Genomic DNA, 20,756 nt, shown 5'->3' on the forward strand with positions numbered 1-20,756 from the left:
AAACATGATCACAGACTGTCACTCTGAGGGTTTTATTCTTCATGTGTAGTGTCAAAAATAAGCACTTAGGAAAGAGAGTTGAACTGAATTAAAGATGTTCAAGATGGAAAGATTCCACCTGAAAATCATTTGAGAGTGTGTACCCAAATGGGACAGAAAATGAGAAAAGTTAATGGCCAAAATCTACTCTGTGGGCATTAAGGATAACTGATTTTATGATTTAGAATTTGAATTTCAGATACTGATTGCAAAGATGTTTTATTTGAAAGTCTACTTTCCTTCTGAACTTTGATCTTGAGCTCTGGAACTAATTTTCAAACCAAATATCAGCTTTTACCTCACATATTCTAATTACAATCACTTCTTCAGCTGTACTCATACAGCACCATTAGCTACTGTCCTTAAACCTGTAATTAAATTTTGCAGTATTCAATGAAGAAAATGGTGATGCTGCTGGAGGCAGAAGAAAAACAGTTAGAAAATTCTATCAATATCAAACTATACTAATTTATTAATCTATTAATTGCCAGGCTCTACCGCATTGAAGGCCTCATTGAGACAGCCAACTGTATTAATAATATGATACATAGGATTGAAAATTAGTTTGAATTTGGCTCTTTTTAAGTAAACAAAGACTTTTTGTGGAAAATACAAACATTACATTCCTTTATCTCATGTATATGAGTATTTTGCAGGCAAATGTTTGTTTTCAGCAGTCAGCTACTTTCCTTTTTTAATATGGTATGACTGCAAAGCAAGATCAGTTAAATGGAATTTAACAGGACTCTCAGGACTGCACATGCCCTTTATTTTAAGTCAAGCCATTTGTATTGGGCAGTGATGTCCTACACGCAGTTTGGAACTTTGATTTTGCAGGACGAGTGTACGGGGAGGGAGGGAAAGAGAAAATTTCTATTCCTGTACATGTCCCCCATGTAATTCTGCAGAACATGCACAGAAAGACTACAACAGGACACATTATTGAACAGATATCTACAACTCCAAGCACACTTTCATTTGACAAATGATGACAAAGCTTTACCAAAATCACTGGCTTAATCAGAAAAGATTGACAATCAGTATTTTCATCAGTTAATGGTTACATTTTTCTCTTTTAGAGTCACTTCCTTCTTCATTGAGATATATGCAGAATTAACTACTTTGTCAACTACAGGAGATGTCCACAGATGTTTCCACGAAGGTGCTTATAAGTGAGATGCATAAAGACCTGAATAATATTAACACTGAATAATGTCTAAAGAAAATCAAAGTTAGATTTCAAGTGTTACCAGCTGTGTTCATTGTGTTACAACTAAAGGACAGACAAAAACTGTACACTTGCACCATATGAGCTGGAAGTATTTATATTTTCATCCATGAACCTGAATAAATACAGAGAGGAAGCTGAAAGATGCTGATCTGGCATGCATGGTACTGGGCATTGACCAGTTAGCACTGCTCATTTTTGCTATGCAAGAATGTAAAGGGTTTTCAAAATAATGCTAACTCACTTTCACGCTGTCTTACGTACTTTGCAAGTGCAGCACAGCAAAGGATAAATATTTTTTTGTTCACTTTGACTTAATTTTGAAGCCTGTGTGATATCCTTCAGAGAAGAGGAGGAGAAAGAGGAAATGAGATTGTTACTATGATCAGCACACAGAACCAGAGATGAGGATAATCAAGTACTGACATTTAGTAGGATCCCTTGGATTGTAGTATACACTAGTAAAGATGTACTTTCACTGGAAGAAAGAAGATATTTTCCTGAGTTGATTTACTTTTTTTTCTTTAAAGTTTTTGGTGGCAGAAGATCATAACTGTATCTGAGTATAGATAAGAGTCTTGCGCAGTTTAAAATGAAAGAGATAATATTTTGAGCTCTAATTTCGACTGGAGCTTGATGAGGGAGAAGGCCAGGTTATGAATTTTCCTAGTTAATTGTGGAGTTTCTCTTCAGTGGTAATTTGCTGAATCTATTTGTGGTGTTGTCCCCAGCCAGCAGCCAAATACCCACAGAGCCACTCACTTGCCCCCCAACCGAGGCAGGAAGGGAGAGACAACAGAAGACCGCAAATGAGGGAACTCCTTGGTCAAGATAAAGACAATTTAATAAGTGAAGAGAAGAAAACTAGTGATGCAAAGGCAATCATTCACCACCTCCCACCAGCAGACCGACGGCCAGCCAGCCTCTGGGGAATTGCCAACTCGGAAGATGAAACTTCCCAGTTTTTATTGCTTGTTGGAAGCACTGAAAGAGATCAACCTGCTACAGTTTTAGGAAGGACCAGTTGTTAAAACTGTCTGTGTAGGTTGGGGTGGGAATCTGGCTCTTCCTTCAGCCCTGATCAGTAGGACTAACTCATCCAAAGGAGAATAAAGAAACTTTGAAGCTGATGACTTTCCTGAAATACCTTTCTTCATTGTTGGGATTTAGTGTCCTACACACATCAGGACTACAGTTTAATTTCCTGAGTGAAAGTAGGACCTTGATGACTTTTCAACTAAAATGGCATTCTCACCTCTATAAAGAGGCACTGACAACAGGTACCAGCCCGGGGGCTGAAATTCTGTTAATGGCTTTCACAGTCATCACACATAAGACTTTTGACCAGAGGTTCTGGCCTAAGCAAACAGTGGACGCACATATGCCCTCTTGCTTAGCACAAAAGTGACAGGCTCAAAACAGAATTAATATTTTCAGCAAAGGGGATGAAGAATCACTCAAAAAAACTCTTATAAGGGAACTGCTGCAGGGGAAAATCAGTCAGCCTGGATGAACTAGGCTGTTTACCACCCTGAATAACTTGACACGCATTTCTTCACTATGTCTAACTGAAAAACAACGTTGAAATGCATGTATATATTACCTGTAAATGGCAAATAAGCTAGTGTAGAACAGTTCATGGCAATCAGAGAGTTATGCTGACTTACACCAGCTGAGGATTTGACTGTTTTTTCACTATCTACAGATAGATATACATTCACACAAGAAATGCTTTCCTTATTTTCTACTGTGTGTATTTTATGTTTACATTCTACAAGTTAAATCCATGTATACTGTTTGGAACATTGTGCAACCATATGATTTTTGATGTGTATATATGTATTCAGTTTCCAATAATGGCTTTAGCAAAAATCATGTAGACTGCTTCATTATTCCTTTTGTTGACTATATTCCTTTTTAAAATTCATTGAGGCTCCACTAATATTACAAATAGAATATCATAATGTTCCTTTAAAATAAAGTGAAAGTGGCAACCCTTTCACCTCCCATTGTGGCCCAGTGTCAAAAGACAGACTATTTTCAAGGACCTCTGGAGTTCCACTATCTGCATTTGACCTGTGTTAAATATTCTCATTACAGTTGCTTCAAATGAATACAAAAGCTTTGTTTAATCTGAACACAGGGGAAATGAAATACACCAGGCACAAGATGAAAGACTCACTACCACTGTGCTATTTGAATGCACTGCATGTTCTTAACATGGGCCATAAAAGAAGCCTGGTTTAATATATTAAACTGTAGAACATTGAAAATAGCATCTAGTACCAAAATAAATGTTATAAACCTGATGAGACAAAAAAGGAAACAGAAACATGTATTTTCTTTCTGCTGAATTTTTGATAGGCATAGGTACTGGCTGGTGGCAATGTTTTTCAAAAATATTTAGTTTTCTTCTGGTAATATTACCAATTATATTAATTAACCTACATGAGATTTTACTGCAATGTCAATGTAGCAGGGTCCTAATCTATCATTTATACCTGTATAATATTTATTTACTTTTACTCCTCACATTTTAACTAATCTATTCAAGAAACTGGTAAAAGAAGGAGACCAATTGCATTAGTATTCCCTATGCTATTACCTATAGGACAAAGAATTTACATTACTATTTGGAAATCTAACAAAGGTATTAAACATAGATATTAACCAATACCTATAATAAAATATACAAAAAATGTGCATCTGAATATTATGGACTTACAAACATCTGTTCAGGATGGTGAAAAAGTCTATATCCTCTCACAGAAATCTGTTTTTTTTTCATATTCCTTTTAAGTTTCATGGTAATTTTCTCCATAGGTAAAGAGGATCTTAAAACTCTGTCCAATCATTTGTAGCAAGAAAAACCTTTGACTTCCACTATTTGAGCATAAGCTACTTCTGTTCTACTTAGGATAAAGTGTCAGAGAATGCATGAATTTTATTTAAATTCATGACAGTCTGTATACTTCAAATACTACGGGCACGTCTGAACAATGCAACAGACTGCTGTGTTACAGATGCATGATGCCATTCTAAATGACTGCCATGAAAACATAATAGTTACTCCAGAAAGCCACTGCACGTGGCCAGACAGCTTCTGGTTCAGGATCTGACTGGTTTATAACTTGGGACCTCTGTGCTATTCAGTAGGCAAAGGGGAAAGACACAGGGTAGTACCAGGGGCATTTACTGGGGTGGGGAAGGAGGTACGATGTGGGGGCTCTCTAGAATGGGCCCAGTGCCCCTAGATGACTGCTCTTAGATATTTTTTAAAAATCCTAGCTCAGGCTCATTTACATCTTTTGGCATCTAAACAGTTTGTGAATCTGGCCCAAAAGGTTTAAATTTAGATACTTAAAGTTGGCATCAAGTTACCCGAGTGCTGAAATAAGCAATAACCCATTCACAATATATATCAGATAAAACATTGCGAATCTTTTTTCCATCACTTCTGCATTACATGCTATTAAGACACACATTGTCAACAACCTGACTGGCATTCCTGACAGAATGAAAGTCAACTGTAGCACTCTTTGCTGGATTTGAAACAATCACAAGATCACAGCCACTCATCCCAAATGCTTACCATAAAAAAAGAAAGCTTCTGTCAGAAGAAGGTGGGCTGGGGAACTTTGAAACTTTGTAGTACGTTTGCTCAGGAATTTACTGCAGGGAATGAACCACACAACTAACATCCAAATGCAAGCTGTGTTATAAAAGCCAAAAGACACATTTTTTCACGTCACAGGAAGGATTTCACCAGGTATATTTTTCATTACTGAGCATGGAATATACAGTGGCTGCGGCCTAATAAAATAACTCGGAGTGTAATTGATCTAGAATATCATCATCTGAAGAAAATAGTATGATAAAATGAATTGCTGAAGCAAAAGATATAAGCTAATAGCCTTAGAGCTACTAACACATCTTGCAATTACATTAAATATTACCTTTCTATGCAACCCCATCTTCTAATCTTAACAAAATATATTGTTTTCAGTGTTTCAAAATCACCCTTCAACAGTATTTTGGGCTGACTTGCAAATACAGGCAATCCAAAAATTTGTGTTGGTAATGAAACATAGTGTACTGGATGTACTAAAGTATTTCCCCATGCATTTTTCTTTTTATAACAAAGAAATCAGAGATGAAATTTCAGATAGTTCTGGAAAATCTGCCTCTGAGTTTTGTATAAGCTATCAAATCAAAATAAGAACTGAAACTCATTTTCATCAGTCACATTTATCAAGAACTGCATTTCAAAAGCCTGAAATGGCCTCCAAGTTTTTCTGTGAGTAAGTTAATGTGCTCTTGACTCACAGAAAAAAAATAATTCATGGTACTTTGCCATGCAATATGCACTTGAACAGCAACAGCCCAAACCAGTATCCATTACAGAGATTATCAAAACTGATATATTTTACTGGCCTAGCTATACCAAACCTTGCTGGGGATTAGCAAGATGCAAAAGAATAAAACCCAGCAGTTAAGCAAGCCAGAATGCCTGAAATCTTGAGACAGTACAGCATGTTTTTCCTTTGTATTGGTGAGGATAAAAAAGAGAAAGCAAATCAGAAGTAGAAAAAAAAAAAGTAATCATGATCTTGCTTATCTCAGTCCAGTGGTGTCTGTTGTACAGACAGAGGTACAATCCACCACTTGAAATACTCTAACAAAGTACTGCAGGGATGGTTCTGCATGGAAAGCCCATGGGGAGGGGAAAAAAAAGGTAGGGGTGGATTCAGCTCCCAAGTAACTATAGTGGGAGTGCTGTCTAAATGGTACAACTCAAGCCCTACTGAATAAAGTGCGTACACAAAGTAAATTAATAAAATTTTGCAGGCACATTCACTGTTATATCATTATACAATAATTATTTGGAATATTTCCATCTATCAATAATGCCATCTGTCCCACCCAATACAAATGGACTGCAACCCATCTGGCTTATGTTTTTTCTATTGATTACTCTGCTGAATGAGTTAGCAAAACCGCTTATAAAATCATCATATTACATGACACTGTCATTAAAAGATGTGAAGTAAAGAAAAACACAAGATGAGACTTAATTGGAAAACTGTCAGTTCTTCTTCCAGAAAGTTTTAGCAATGCTACAAGCTTTTTTTTTTCTTTTTTTTTTTCTTGGCTACATTAAAAATTAAATTTTTAAAAAAAGCTCTTAAATGCTAACTACTGGATTAGGCAGAAACTGTCCTACCACATGATTGTTACTGCTTCTGACTAGGTATATTAGAGAAGCTCCCTAAATGTGTCTCCTCAAGAGTGTCAAAATGTCCCAAAGAGTGCCTGGGAATCACAAAGAGAGGGTGAAAGGAGTGTAACTTAAAAAAATGGTGAGGGGAAGCTGCCGATGGCTGGCACTTGTGTTTGTTAATTCCAATTATTTTTCCTAGGTTTTGGCTTTGATTATTTGTTTGCATAATTTTCTTTATGCTATTTTTGCAGCCCTTGTTTTTTCTTTTGCTTTTAACTACTGCTTCCCTCAAACATATTTTAATTTCTACAGATGCAGCCTGTTTTTAGTTTTGATTTTAACCACTGCTTCCCTTAACTATATTTCAATTTCCTCAACAATCACTACGTAACAACAATGCAGCCTTATCCACTTAAATACTTACCTCTGCTCCCTCACTCTAGAGCTCAGTTCCTACAATACCTTTTCAGTTCTAACAAAGGAAATCTCTTTCATACACTTAAAACGTTGATCCAAAGATTTTTTTGTTAGCCCAGAGATTTAGGAGGGATTTTTGAGCGAGACCTCAGTGGGGCTGCTCTCTTATCCTTCACCTCTCCAATGTTTTCTTCTTTCTACTACAACCTTCCGCCCCTCCACCAGATTTCTGTCTCCTCTGTCACCCCAAATGGCTTTTTCAATGACACTGCGACTCAAAGGGACAGAGGAAGGAAGAAGAGAGAGGGGCAGAGGCTGGATTCCAGCCCTAAGGACACAACCCTTGATGGCTGTGAGTAGCTGAAGCTCAGGGAGGCGATGCCTGAGTTTCTACCGGAGGGGTGAGGCTGCGGGGAATGGTGCTGGGAGCACAGGTGCTGAGTTGCCATCTGGAGCGAAGGAAATCAGGATGACAGCAATGGCAAGGAGCTATGTAGGAAAAAAGGAATGATGCTGGAATAAGGAAGGGGGCAGAGGCTGGGTGTCTGAAACAAATTAGAAGTGGCTACAGGGTCCAGCCTGCTTACTGCTACTGTTTTCTCCCTCTCTCACAATCCCCTCCCATCACTGATGCTCACTAGAGCCACTCCTCTGCGTGTCCATGAAATAATTTGGTTATTCTGAAACATACTCAATTTATCTTTCTCTTCGTAATTCAAGAAATTCCTAAAATACAATGGTCACTGTCAATATGACAAGAAGTCCTCTAAAATCCAGGTGTGTCTGATCCTTTGTCCTTATCTCAAATGAAACTTGGATTGACTCTGTATCCACATGCTGCTCTTAGAAGTAAACCTTTCACTTATATAAACACAGAGAGCAATTCTCACACTTCCCTCCTTATATTATGTTCTGTTAGGTCCAACTTATTTGTGTCCTAAACAATTTATACAATCCCTTTTGTGCTTTACAGACATAAAATATTTAGAATGATTCAACGGAAGTTGCCGAACAGTACTATCTGTGTTGAGGATATTTACCCAACGTCACTATATGACAGAACACTCTAAAAAAACCTTTGGCAGTTCTGGTGCAAATGATTTAGTCACTGTGTTAAATACAAATACCTCAATCTTAATACACCATCATTTTGCTATTAAACACAGAACATTCAAAAACCTGAAATGAAGAGTTTAACACTCATCTTTAAAACATACATAGTTCTATGGTTCATGATGTCTAATTTACAAGAAGCGATTTCTGAGCTGCTTTGTTTTGTTTGCACAGACTCCTTTTTCCATGAATGACACAAGCAGAACAGTTTCAATTAAGATATCATTTGTTCTTATTAAGTAATCTGTAGGTTGCTATTGATCCAGGCCTTTGGCCACTGCTTGAAATACAGTTCAAGAATAATAAAATACTTTTGGTTTGGCTGACTTCTTTTACTTGAAAAAAACAGACCATTATTTCATGTCATGGTATCCCACAGAACTGTCTGTAGTAGTACTGGGATACCAAAAAATAAATAAAACCACGTAAGTAAGGGATATGCTACTCAGACTCTTAAATACAGATGTATTCAGAGTAAAGCTAGTGTCTTCTGCAGTTACTACTCTTTTAAAATTATTTGTAGAAAAGTTATGTTATATTTACAAGGTTTGTGGTCATTACCTTTTTAATGGTTGCAGGGTGTTCCATGGCTATTTAAGAAAAGTGGTACATGCATAATAGAAATGATTATGGTATCGTTAAAAGCACCATGCAAATTATTATGCTGTTAGAGATGATCTAGGGTCAACCAATAGACAGGCACAGCCTGATCTGGTCTTAAAAGTTCAGCTGAATAATAAGCAATAGTGTGCAGTAAAATTGCTAAACTCAGTTGTCATGACGATATTGCTTGTAAGAAAGAGTGGGGAAAAAACCTCAACAGAACTCAGAGAAAGTTGAAGTAAAATGTCCAGTTCTTATTATGTAAAAATATGTGGGCAGAGGTAATTCAAATAAGGTATTATTCCCATTTCTGTTGGAGGAATTGACTGCTCTTTAAAGAGTTCTTTAACATATTACTTTGGGGAATTAAGACAAAGTTAGTGATGAATATAACTTTCTATTAAGCAATTTTCTTTCTCAATTGTGCACAACCACTTATGAGCCAGAACATAACAGCTCAATCAAACCTTATTGTATCGGCTTTACTTGAACCCCTCTGAAATGCACTGAGAGATTTGTGGTATTACTACAAGACTCAGAGCGGGGAAAAAAAAAAAAGAAAAGAAGAAAACGGATGTCACAGGTACCTTTTTACATTCTCTTAATTTCTTCTGCCATACAGAGCGGGCGATGGGAACGTGCTTGCTGTCAGTTACGTAGCAGCTGGCTGCGATGACGTGGTGGAGAGCTGTCTTCTGGCTCATAGCTTGAAGAACTCGCTCAACGTGACGGAGGGAAACTATGGCCTCAGCCCGTACGCCACCGCTAACAAGCTGCATCGTACAAGGTACTAGAGCAATCTGTCCAGCACAGTAGAGCACATCTCTGACCTAGAAAAAAATAAAAATAAGTAAATAAGGTTCTGGGAGTACAGAGAAGGCAAGGGACTTTTCTCCTTTCCAGGCAGTTTCATTCAACAGTAATGTTCTTTGCCAGAATTTGTCACAAACGGAGCAAACACGCCAGTCTAAAGATAATTTTTGCTAGGGATTTAACTACAATATAGAAACCCACTGCAATAAACTTTAACATTACAGTTAATACATGGATATATGTGTCAAAGCAATAGTATCTGATGCTACTGACTCTTACAGCTGCTGGATCATTCTGATGCACCAACATGGTTAAATTTGTTCTTGCTTTCTTTTTTTAAGTAATGATGCAGAGTATATTTGGTTCAATGCTATTTTTTTTAACTTCTCAGTCTTAAGTTAAGCCTTTCTTTACATAAGAATATATAAGAAAGAATAAACATATATCTGTAATGTCTTTAGTAAACTGATTTAAAAATACTATAAAAATAATTCTTGCAGAACACCTAATAGACTGAGCATGAAAAAAGTCATGATAATCCACCAGAAGGTGAAGAGAAATTGCAAATTGAAAATAAAATGGAGAAGAGTGCTACTTGATCAAAGAGATGGGTTCACCTTTTGGAAATGGAATTAAACGAATGACCAGATATACTATCAATCTATGTTTTAAGTTGAGCTGCAATGCAGTTACTTTGGGCTGATTTTCCAAAGTCTTCCTGGCAACACTCTGAAGACCTACTTTTTTTAACAGCAAAGGAAACATTTATTCTTACTATTCAGACATCTCGAAGATTTATTATAAAATCTTAATGTAAATATCAAAACTTTTTATCCTCTTATGCTGCACTTCTCTAGAAAGTCTGTACATTTCCTGATCAGTGAAGCAGTAAATTTTATTCAATATCAAAAGAAAACTAAGTATAGAAGTGGAAAGTAAGGTGGGCGTAAGCAGCTTTGAAGTCAGCACAAGAAGCATTTTGCTAGGAGTAAGGAGAGGCAAAATGGACTGTGCAGGAAATCTTTAGGACGAATTTTATACTTACTGTATAAACTGTAAAAATCCCTCAGAATTAAGAATAATTAAAAAAGAAATATGTGTCCTAAAAGACATGGCAATCAAACCATGTGACAGACCCATATGCAACTCCAAATCTGTCCTCATAACTGTCTGTGTCTCACAAAAGACTCACACATGTAACTATTGGAAGAGTATCTTATACAATTTGGCATACAAGTTCTATGATTAGCAGATGAAGAGGGGGAGGAGGCAGAGAGGAAACATATCAACTGACACCCATCAACTATTTAAATTGTTTAAAATATCTGAAATATTGTTTTGATAATGCTATATATAATCCTGAATTTGGAAAAAAATATGCAAGTAATATTTTGGTTTATAGGAACAAATGGTCCTTTTTTTTTACAGTGCTATTTTAAAATATGTGCCATTGAACAAGGGAGTCCAGCCAGCTACCAAGTGGCATACTGACAAGATAAGAAACAAATTCAGGAAGATATGATTCAGAGGGGCACACGTTTGTTTTTAAAGCAAGCAATTTATTTTCACCTCTGCAAAGTGAAATCCATGCGTTAGTCAAAAACTCCAATACAGGTAGCTTATACTTGTACAGAAAAAAAATCACAGTGGCACTATTTCTTCCTTTTTTTCCTGTTGGTCTGCTGGTTTTCCATGCATCACCCATGTTAATTATTAGGTAGACAGAAGAGCTGTTCAACCAGTTCACTTCCCCTATTCTTGAACAGATTGTTTGAGACATAATATGAATACTAATTAACGATAAAATATCTGTCAGTGTTTTGAAATACGGACCAAGATAGCACTTTCTTAAAGTATCCTGGATAGTTCTGATACAATTAGCCCCACTGGTCATAAGCAAGGTCAAAAAAAATCTCTGAAGGATTCAAGCAAAATTGGCACCACTTTTGGCTCAGATTCAGTGGGAATTTTGCAGAGTTCTTTAAAAAAACACATTAAAAATCCCTCTGTTCCTAACATACTTGTTTGCATCTGAAGATGTAATTAACAGAAAAACAGCATTCCTAACATGCCACCATGCTATGGAAGGGTGGATGCAAGGGGGAAAGAGGGGAAAAGGGTCAAAACATGGCCACAAGTTTGCCGCAACTGTATTTCAGGGGGGCATAATTTAGGATAAGGGAAGGAGAAGGGATGTTCCTCTTCTCTTTCCCAGTGACTTGGTCATGAAAAGCAAGCATAAACAAACAATCAGCAGGGGCAAAGCAGCAAACCAGTACAAACACTGTTTTAGCAGATTTCAAGAGGTTGTCTCTAGAATGTTTGAAGCATTATACAGAAAATTGTTAGCAGAGTAAAAAGCATTTAAAACAGAGAAGACATCATAATATCTCGTTCACAGTACTGAAATCTTACAACTGGAGATGTCACAATGTATGGTGTCAGTCCCTGTGTTGTGAAAGTGTTCTGCAAAACCCTGCTAGAACTTTGCAACAGTTTATCTTTTTGGAGCATCTACAAGGATAACAGAAGATCTTTCAGGCTATAGATTCACAGCGTATCAAGTCTAGAGGGCTCGCGTATCCTGAAACTCAGCACAGAAACAAAACTAAAATATAATGGATGTGTATTTATACACTAGATGTCTCATCTTACACTGATGATTTAATTTTCACTGCAGCCCATACACACATTTCCAGTGCTAAAATTTCATTAAAGATTTGACAAACCAAAAATAAAAAAACTGGTACTGCTGAGATGCTCACTTGTACCAATTTATTTCCAGTGTAGCTCCCCAGCAGTAAGCAGTTTATAAATCAGGCCTCATGTTACTCCACATTTCTTCCCTTTTTATTTTTATTTGTATCACTACAAGTTAAATGAAAGGTGAGTCTTAATAAGCTAACATAATAGTTTAGCAGCTGTTTTGCTCAGTAGGCACAACTGTAAATAATCAAGGGAATTCAGTGGACAATCAGAACCTCAGACTATGTGTTCCATACTGTAACAGATAGGAATGCTAAGCGCTTATTGGAAAATTACTACTTTGTGTTGTGTAGCTGTGCTGCAGGAATTAGGTATAACACAGAGCTAGATCACAGCTGATACAGAGTAGCTGATACAGTATAGTAGCCAATTATTATGTCACCTTTTTTTTAAGCTGCATTCAGGTTTTAGGAGAGCAGAAGGAAAGTATCTATAGTACCATGGAAAGGAAAGGTCAAAAGAACACTTGGTGCCACTCTGAACTGTTCTATCCCATGAAAATGTTTTTAGCAGTATTATAAGGTAACAAAAGGACACAACCCATCTCCCACAAAATATAATTCAAGAAAAGAAACAATGAGAAAACCAGACTTAATTGGACATAAGGACTAACTTAAGCTGCTAATTAACAAGGGAAAGCTATAACTGTTGCTACTTTGGAAGAAGTAATAGGATACCTATAGATATGCACTGAGTTGAGTTTTTTGATTAAAGGCCAACAGCAACTATGGACATTTTATGAAACTTTTCCTGCTGGTGTTATTAAAGGTTGCTAGTGATTAACTGGCATAATACAAAAATTGCAAGGAACTTCTAACGGAGACATTTCAACCATTCACCCACAAATATTTAGGCAAATGTTAATAGTTGCCCCTTATCAACAAATGCATGTTTCCTGGAAAGGAGGGAGTCAATAAGCAATCAGCCAAATCTTTGTTATGAATGCAGTTTGGTGTCTGAGCGACTGCTGCCCTTTAACAGGTCAGGGTACACAAAAGATTCAGTGACCCCCTGACCTAACAGTGAAATAACCCACCATTATGTTCAGTCAATGTAAATAAGCATAACTGACAACGCGCTAATAGGCTGCCTCTGGTCAGCCATATCTACCTCTGACCTTAATGAAGACCTAAATCAATTAATACTCCAGGCAATAAAGACCTCTGGCTGATTAAGTTAGATAGAAATCATCTTTTCTAACGGGATTAAAGCTGTAAGGTGGTGAACTTTTTATTTAATATATGATAATCCTTTCTTCCTAGGGCCCTCTTATTTTAGCTAATGATGGTAAAATTGCTTTTTGCAATGTGAAATCTTTTATTCAACTACCTAGTGTGAATAAAGTTTTAAAGGTACTGTTTAGACAACAGTAATTGAAAAGCTTTCCATTCACACTATGAACACAAATTGTATCTGACTAACGTGGCTCTAATATACCACAACCTTCAATGTACCTCACATGTTTTTCTTGAACTGTTACGAATTTGTAATCTAAAAATTCCATAAATGAGTTGATTGCACACAGTTTAGTTTGATACAGGCTTTCATTTGAGAACATGTGCACACTTATCAGTAGCTAAAAGATGAAGGATATATTTCTAAATGAAAAATAAATAAAAAGGTTATGATTATCTGACTAAAAAAAATTGACACTTATAAGAATCCACAAAAGATTTAGTAAAATGCTTGCATATTATACTCAAAGCTCCAGAATTTTCCTTTGAATAAAATAATATTCTTCCCTAGTTAGGTCAACAAGTATAATAATCATAGGCATATTTTTGCTATTTAATTGAAATAGCTGTAACACCTCTACAATTTTCAGAGATTTATAACTCAGTTTTCAAATGCTATGACTCCAACTTGCTAATCCTCATTTTGGGATGGAGCTTCATATGTTTCAAAATGTAACTGATCACCTAAGATACAAGACACTCATCTTTTTGCATTGTTCTTCACTATTAAAGCTTTTTTATTGAAGTGTGATTTAATTTTTTCTCTTTGATCTTATGTATTTGTGAGTTGAAAATTCACAGGACAATTTTTATCAAGATACTGCAATTTCATGGATACCAAACTATACTGTATAATTTTTTTTATCTGCAGTTTAGCAACATTAAGATACACCATCCCACAAAGTCCTGTTTGACACTTAGCACAGTGTCATAATGCTATCAATACACCTAAAACTTTTGTGTATTTCCTAATTAGAAACTATGCCAAAGACAAGTATCATGTCATGCAGTATGATACACTGAGCAGCACAAAAACTGGCAGTTCTTTAAAAAGGTTGCTAAATAACTTGACAATGTATCTGCAGAAGCCACAACACTAACTGTTATGAATACTAAATCAACTTCAAAAAAACCTACATCCAAATACCTCCTATTCATACTCTGTGCTGGCCCAACTGTAAATATCTCTGCAATCCTCTAAAAATCAAATAATTCAAATCGAGCCTTTAGACTGTGCTGGATTTACAGCAGGCAATCTCATATAATACATTTTGGAAGGGCTGTACTACCTTGAAGTTTAACAAAATGTTATATGCAGAGATTTGAGTGGGGCTATCAGGTCAGAAAGCTAAAGGGAAGGTAAGATCGAAGTTTCAGCTTGAAAACCATTTTTTAAAAACGGTTCTATCACAGAAAATTGTAATATTTGTGTACATATTTTTGGCAATGTGTTGGTTATATTTAAATCTTGATCAATGCCAAATCAATTTTATTCTGCTCTACAACTGATGGAAATAAAAACCACACACTTCTGATTTACAGAAGACAAAGATTCAGAAACTGAAATTTTCATTAAAAAACCCCACCCCAAAAGCTGTCATTCACATTCCAAGGGAGTTTGAGACACAAAACAAAAATAAACCTATCTCTTAAAGTCAGCAACTGTAGTTATAAACATCTAGGAAAGTTTCCAGTACAGTGAGTGACAAAGGCTTGCCATCTAATACATGCATGTCAGCATGAGACTAGTCTGAAGTCTTCTTCAGAACTCTGATTTTGGTCCATTTGGAATCTCCAATACACACAGAGGAAATGAAGAAAATGGAGATTAAATATTCTTTACTTACTACGGATCTTTCTGCCAATGTCTTCTACTGGCACACAGGGTACATATTGCTCCTTTATGGAAAATTACAGTGGACAGTTCAAAGACTTAATTGCCACAGAGGATAAACTGTCCTCCACATCCTAAAGGATGCTTTTTTCCTAAATAGAAAAAGCGCAGCCTCCCTACTTGGAAATGAGCAAGCTAGTAAGAGTATTAATCTTTGATGCATTTCTTCCTTGGACAGTGGAATTCTAGTCTTTGTGACTATTAATCTGTCACCTTTTACAAAGCCTACCATTTCCTCTCAAGCTTTTGAAAAAAATCACAAGTTCTCACACAACCACATTAGCAAAATCTGCCAACTGTGAAAAATTGCAGAACACTCAGCCTTATGAACATACCTTATCTAAAAGATGGAGTAAAATCTCCAAACTGATTATCATGTACTCATTTCTTATTCATATTTCTTTGAATAAAGATACCAAGCAAAACAAATGAAAAAAACAGAACTAAGATTAGTCTGTCCCACAACAATTGGGGCTGGGATGGGGAATGAGCGGCTTAATCAAATCAGTATTTACCAAGAAAAGTAAAGGCACATTCAGGATCCGGAGAAACAAGGCAGAAAAGATTAGCATCTAAAAGTGTAAAGCAAAGCAGATGACTCAATGTGGACATGGACTATTGAGCAATGGATACCGCATTTTTAGAAAATGCATATTTTGTCTACCACAGTTGATGGTGAGTTTTTGTTATTTATTAATTACATATGCATAGATAAGGGAGGATAATGGTTGTAACTCACCTGGATTCTTAAAATAACTGATACAGCATATTTGGAAATTATTTTTAACACTCTTAATTATAAATGCTGTTAACTAGCTGATAGTCTGTAAGGAGAGAGTAATAAAAATGCCAATGTACTGAAGTGGGGGGCCGTAGGGAATGGTATTAGGCCTGATTTTGTTTAACATCTTCATTAAGTCAATGGAAGAAGGGATTAACAGCATGGTAATGAAACCCATAGAGGATACTAAATTAGAATGTGCATCAGTAGAAATAATAAAAATGGACACAGATAGGTTTGAAATAAGAAAATGAGACTTAACTTAGGAGAAATGAAAACTCATGCCAGAGCAAATGGCAAAAATATTTTGAAATACAGATATTCATAACAAGAGAGAAAACTTGACTGCAGAAGTGCTGAACAGTTTATATTAAATCATAACTGCTCTTTACTAGAAGCAAGTTCAGATTAGGATAAAAGAAGATACAGTCGCTGTTCTCATGAAACAGGTCTAATTAATCAGATCTATGAAATACTTGTTCCAGGATAAGTAACACCTACACTTGGCTAATGAAAGAGTGAAATTTTCTAAAACGTCAGAAATTGGTACCATACCCTTTAGGAAAGGTATGATTTCCATATTTCAAGATGAATGCTGTGAAAGATTACGTGATACCAAAGTTTCAGATGATTATTCAGAATTGATGAAGTACTTTTTTCCAGAAGTTTTTACATTTTATCACTAACACTGATTTTCAGTTTACAGGCTCACATAGCTACATTCACAATATGAAAAGCATTTTAATCTGTCAGTGTAAAAATATAAAAAATAAAACCCCACTTCTTCCCCCCCTGTTAAAATGGAAAATGTCTAAATCTTACATGAGGCTACATAAGCATTCATTTGGGGTTCCCACACAGTTCATTTGTGCTTTTGCTATTTATGACTATTATCCTACGTTTATTCTGATAAGGATAGGTTATATATACATCTCTATAATAACTCAGCATTCTTTCTTTGTCAGTTCTGTATTAAAAAAAAAAAAAAAAAAAAAAAAAAAAAAAAAAAAAAAAAAAAAAAGTCCCCATAACTTTTTCCCTCCTTTTACTGTAGCACTGTAAGAACAGGATGACTTGTTTGTGACTGAGTACACCTTGTTTTTTGTTTTGTTTTGTTGTGTTTTTTTAAAAAAAAAAAAAAAAAAAAAAAGAAAAAGAAAATATATAACTAGCAAGTTCCCATGACATTTCTCCTGCCTTGATTTCTACATTTTTCTGTGTCTGTGCTTACAGTTCTAGGGGACTGCAGAGCATATGTAATGAGGGACAGGTTACAAGGTAAATGTATCCACGTACATGATATTTAAAGGAAAATAAAGAAAAAAGGTAAAGTGATGTGATATCCTTTAAGACCTATATTTATTTATATTATAGAATTTGCCTCTATTTTTATCACTAAACATACAATCTAGCTAGAAAGGGATCTCATAGTATCTTTCCCACATTAACTGAAATTTCTATTTACAGAATGTCTATTTGCAGTAAACTAAAATATGAGTTAAACTATCACTGCAGTGATAAAGCAGTCCAAGAAGGCACAGTAGCTATTTCTAGATTGAAGTTTCTACTAACAATAAGGGTGCTATTCCTTAAGTCTGTGCCACCGTTTTGGAATACAGCACCCAAGGAGAATGAAGACTGCAGTCATAAAAGCCTAAGAAGAGTGAGTTGGGTTTTTTCCATTCCTACCTGGCTTTACAATCCTTACTCATACCAACTGTCACATAGGTTAGCGGGATTATAAACAGAAGAGGGACAGCTAGGCAGACAAAATACTCTGCATCGAAAGGTGAAAGCTGTTCATCATACAACAGTAATTCACAGTGTATGAAACACATTAGCACTGTGACATTCTATTCTTACAGAAAAGATTTCATTCCCAGCCATCACTTGGCTTAATATTCTTACTCAATATACGTTTTTCATGAACGTCACTGGCTACTTTAAGACACTGGGAGACAGGAAAGAAGCAGGTTCCATAAAATCGAGAATTAGTTAACTAAAACAGTTAACTGTAATAACTTTCACTAAGCTAAAACTGACAGTTCTCATTCTAGTCATACAGTGTGGTTTTTTACTTTACCTTAAACACTGACCTTATATCAGAATTGCAGTGTGGAGGACATCCCTATATGAAATATCACTAGATTTATAAATATGCAATCAGGCAGTTTTTACTCTGTACATTTCAAGTGGCAAATTTTCTTTTAGATCAGCAGCACTTTATGACAAGAAGTTACCTACTGACTAAGTGGTCACTTGTAGCATTTAAAAATTAAGTTTCTGTAAAAAAATATATTTAAATTCTGTGTTATAACTGGACTGTAACTATATTATATTCTGTGCTGTAAGACATATTCATTTGGGTATGGAGTTAGAATTTTGCATCATACATTTTCCTAATTTTTTCTGGGTTGGTTTTTTTTTTTTTGGTACATCCACCTTATTCTTCTCTTATAATACTTATTTTCACAGAATTTTCTAGACCGTTTAAAAGGATAAAAGTTGGGAACTGGAAATTGCAGTATATTGACAGTATATTAGTAACTGACAGATTAGTAATAACGAACATACCTAGTGTTCTGCCAACCAAGCTGCACTCATGTTTTTATCCATCTTACATCACAAAGCGATGTGCTTGCAAAGAACCAGTGCTTGCAAACTTACCGTGTTCTTAGCCCTTTTTATGTGCATTATTAATAAAAGTAATTATTTTGGCTAGTAAAAACTAACTGCAGAATCAAGCCCTCTGATATAAAAATGAGTACAAAAAAAGCGTGAAACTAAAAGAGGGTAAATAAGAGGAAGGGAGGGCAGAATGCAGTAAGGAACAATCTAGCAATTAGGTTAATCAGCTGGGATATTGCAGAGATTCAGGTTCAAATCTCCTCTTTGGTATTTTTCTTTTTCCTGGGAATGGCAGTGCTGGGGCTGCAATGAGCAGTCCAGGAAGCACATCTTTCAGTGTCTTCTACTGGAACTGTTACTTGTTTCAATAAACTCATGTTCCTGGACCAAGACTCTGTTCTGTTTCTTGATGAGTATTTTACTCAGTATGCTAGAAGTTAGTGCAGGATGGAAAGATTCCTCTCTCTGAGAAAAAGTATTAGTAAGGATCTGAAAAAGCTTTACAATGAACATCAAATCAAAACTGATGCAGTCACGATTATGATTTCTTTCTTGATAACTCAACGTTATTCAAAAAGAAATGACCTACTGAAATTCCAGGTACTCTAAACTGCTATGAGATAGTCATTGTTACCTTCTAGCTTTTTGAAATAATAGGCATTTAGCTATATGAAAGGTACTTAACATAGAATAAGCCTTACACCGCAGCACATTTAGATCAACGATCCTGTACAAACACAATTTTTGTGAAATATTTAGGCTACTTCAAAAGAAATGAGATGATAAAATGGAAATCATGTGGGGAAGGTAGACTTAATTACATTTTTAAAATAAAATCAAAATACTTACAGAAGCCTAATGTGAATGTGAGATGTGATCAAGATCTTCACTTTGAAGTATAATGCTTAAAACTTACTTTAGCACAGAAACGATGAATTCGAAACAATACTCATGACATTACTATCAGAAAATCTTTGAACTTTTAATTTGAATTTTATAAATAATCAATAGATTCAAAAACAGAGCCTGTATCAAAGTCTACAAATTATGCTGAGAACAGTTCAAATATCTAACTTTGCTCTTTGAACTTAGGAAAATTATAGGCGCTTCACTGAAAATATGACCTTGTATGACAATACAAATGTCTAATATTTCACTCTTTTGGCCCAACAGAAAGAGCTTCAAATTATCAGCTAAATATTGCACAGTACTTGAAAAGTATGCAAAAATACCAAAAGTGAAGTTGCATGACTTGACTGTTCCTCCATCAGTTTTAAGTAATGTTTTAGGGTTTTATGAAAATAATGTTTTTTGTTAAAGAAGTTTGGCCTAAATTCAATCAGCAAGAACGACTTGTTATGAAGTCCAGGGAAGCAGAGTTAATACACAGCATCTTTCAATGTGTGATTCCAGAGCTTGCGCTTGGCAACATAACCCTTCACAGCATTTCATTCCAAACCTCAGGCTTTCTGCCATTCAGACCTGAAAGAGTTAAATCTTATAGCTTCTCAACAAAAAACAATTATATGTTTTTGCAGAAAAATATCACATGCTGGTAGTGAATAATTAAATTCTCAAACCAAAGAGAAATGAACTATTTCTGTGATGTATGTTTTGAACTTCTAATAGCTCGTCTGATTCTTCAGAATAATAGCTGTGTTAGAATCAGGAAGGGCACTAATGGGGAATGAAGAAGGGTATGAAAGAATAATGCATGTGATATGAAGAAAGTTGGAGAAACAGAGTAATTCCAGTGGATATTTTTACTTGTTGTTTGTAATGCTAACTCATGGTGTCATGGACATTTATGTGAAGGAATGTTATTCATTGTACACCCTGACCTTGTAAGGTGACACAATGTTTTGATTTTGTGCAAAAATTAGTAAAAGCAGAAACTGCACCTTGCAGGACTAGGCTCTGGATGCAGAACAAGATAAAGGTGAAATTCAAACAAAATAAGCCCTTTAAAACACCGCCAGAGAACAATAAATCAGCTCAACACCTTCCCAACACAGGAA

At 35.7% G+C, this 20,756-nt stretch overlaps 1 protein-coding gene across 3 annotated transcripts in view; it reads right to left on the bottom strand.

Annotated features, from left to right (window-relative positions):
• Positions 1 to 20,756, bottom strand: part of DPH6 (diphthamine biosynthesis 6) — a 193,578-nt gene that overhangs the window by 48,134 nt on the left and 124,688 nt on the right. For all 3 annotated transcript variants that reach the window (XM_014941655.1, XM_014941656.1, XM_014941657.1), the window contains exon 13: positions 9,209 to 9,451. In XM_014941655.1, coding sequence (XP_014797141.1) covers positions 9,209 to 9,451 — 243 coding nt within the window. The remainder of the gene's footprint in view (positions 1 to 9,208; positions 9,452 to 20,756) is intronic.

Source organism: Calidris pugnax, unplaced genomic scaffold (assembly GCF_001431845.1).
Source record: "Calidris pugnax isolate Ruff unplaced genomic scaffold, ASM143184v1 scaffold56, whole genome shotgun sequence".
NCBI lineage: Eukaryota > Metazoa > Chordata > Aves > Charadriiformes > Scolopacidae > Calidris > Calidris pugnax.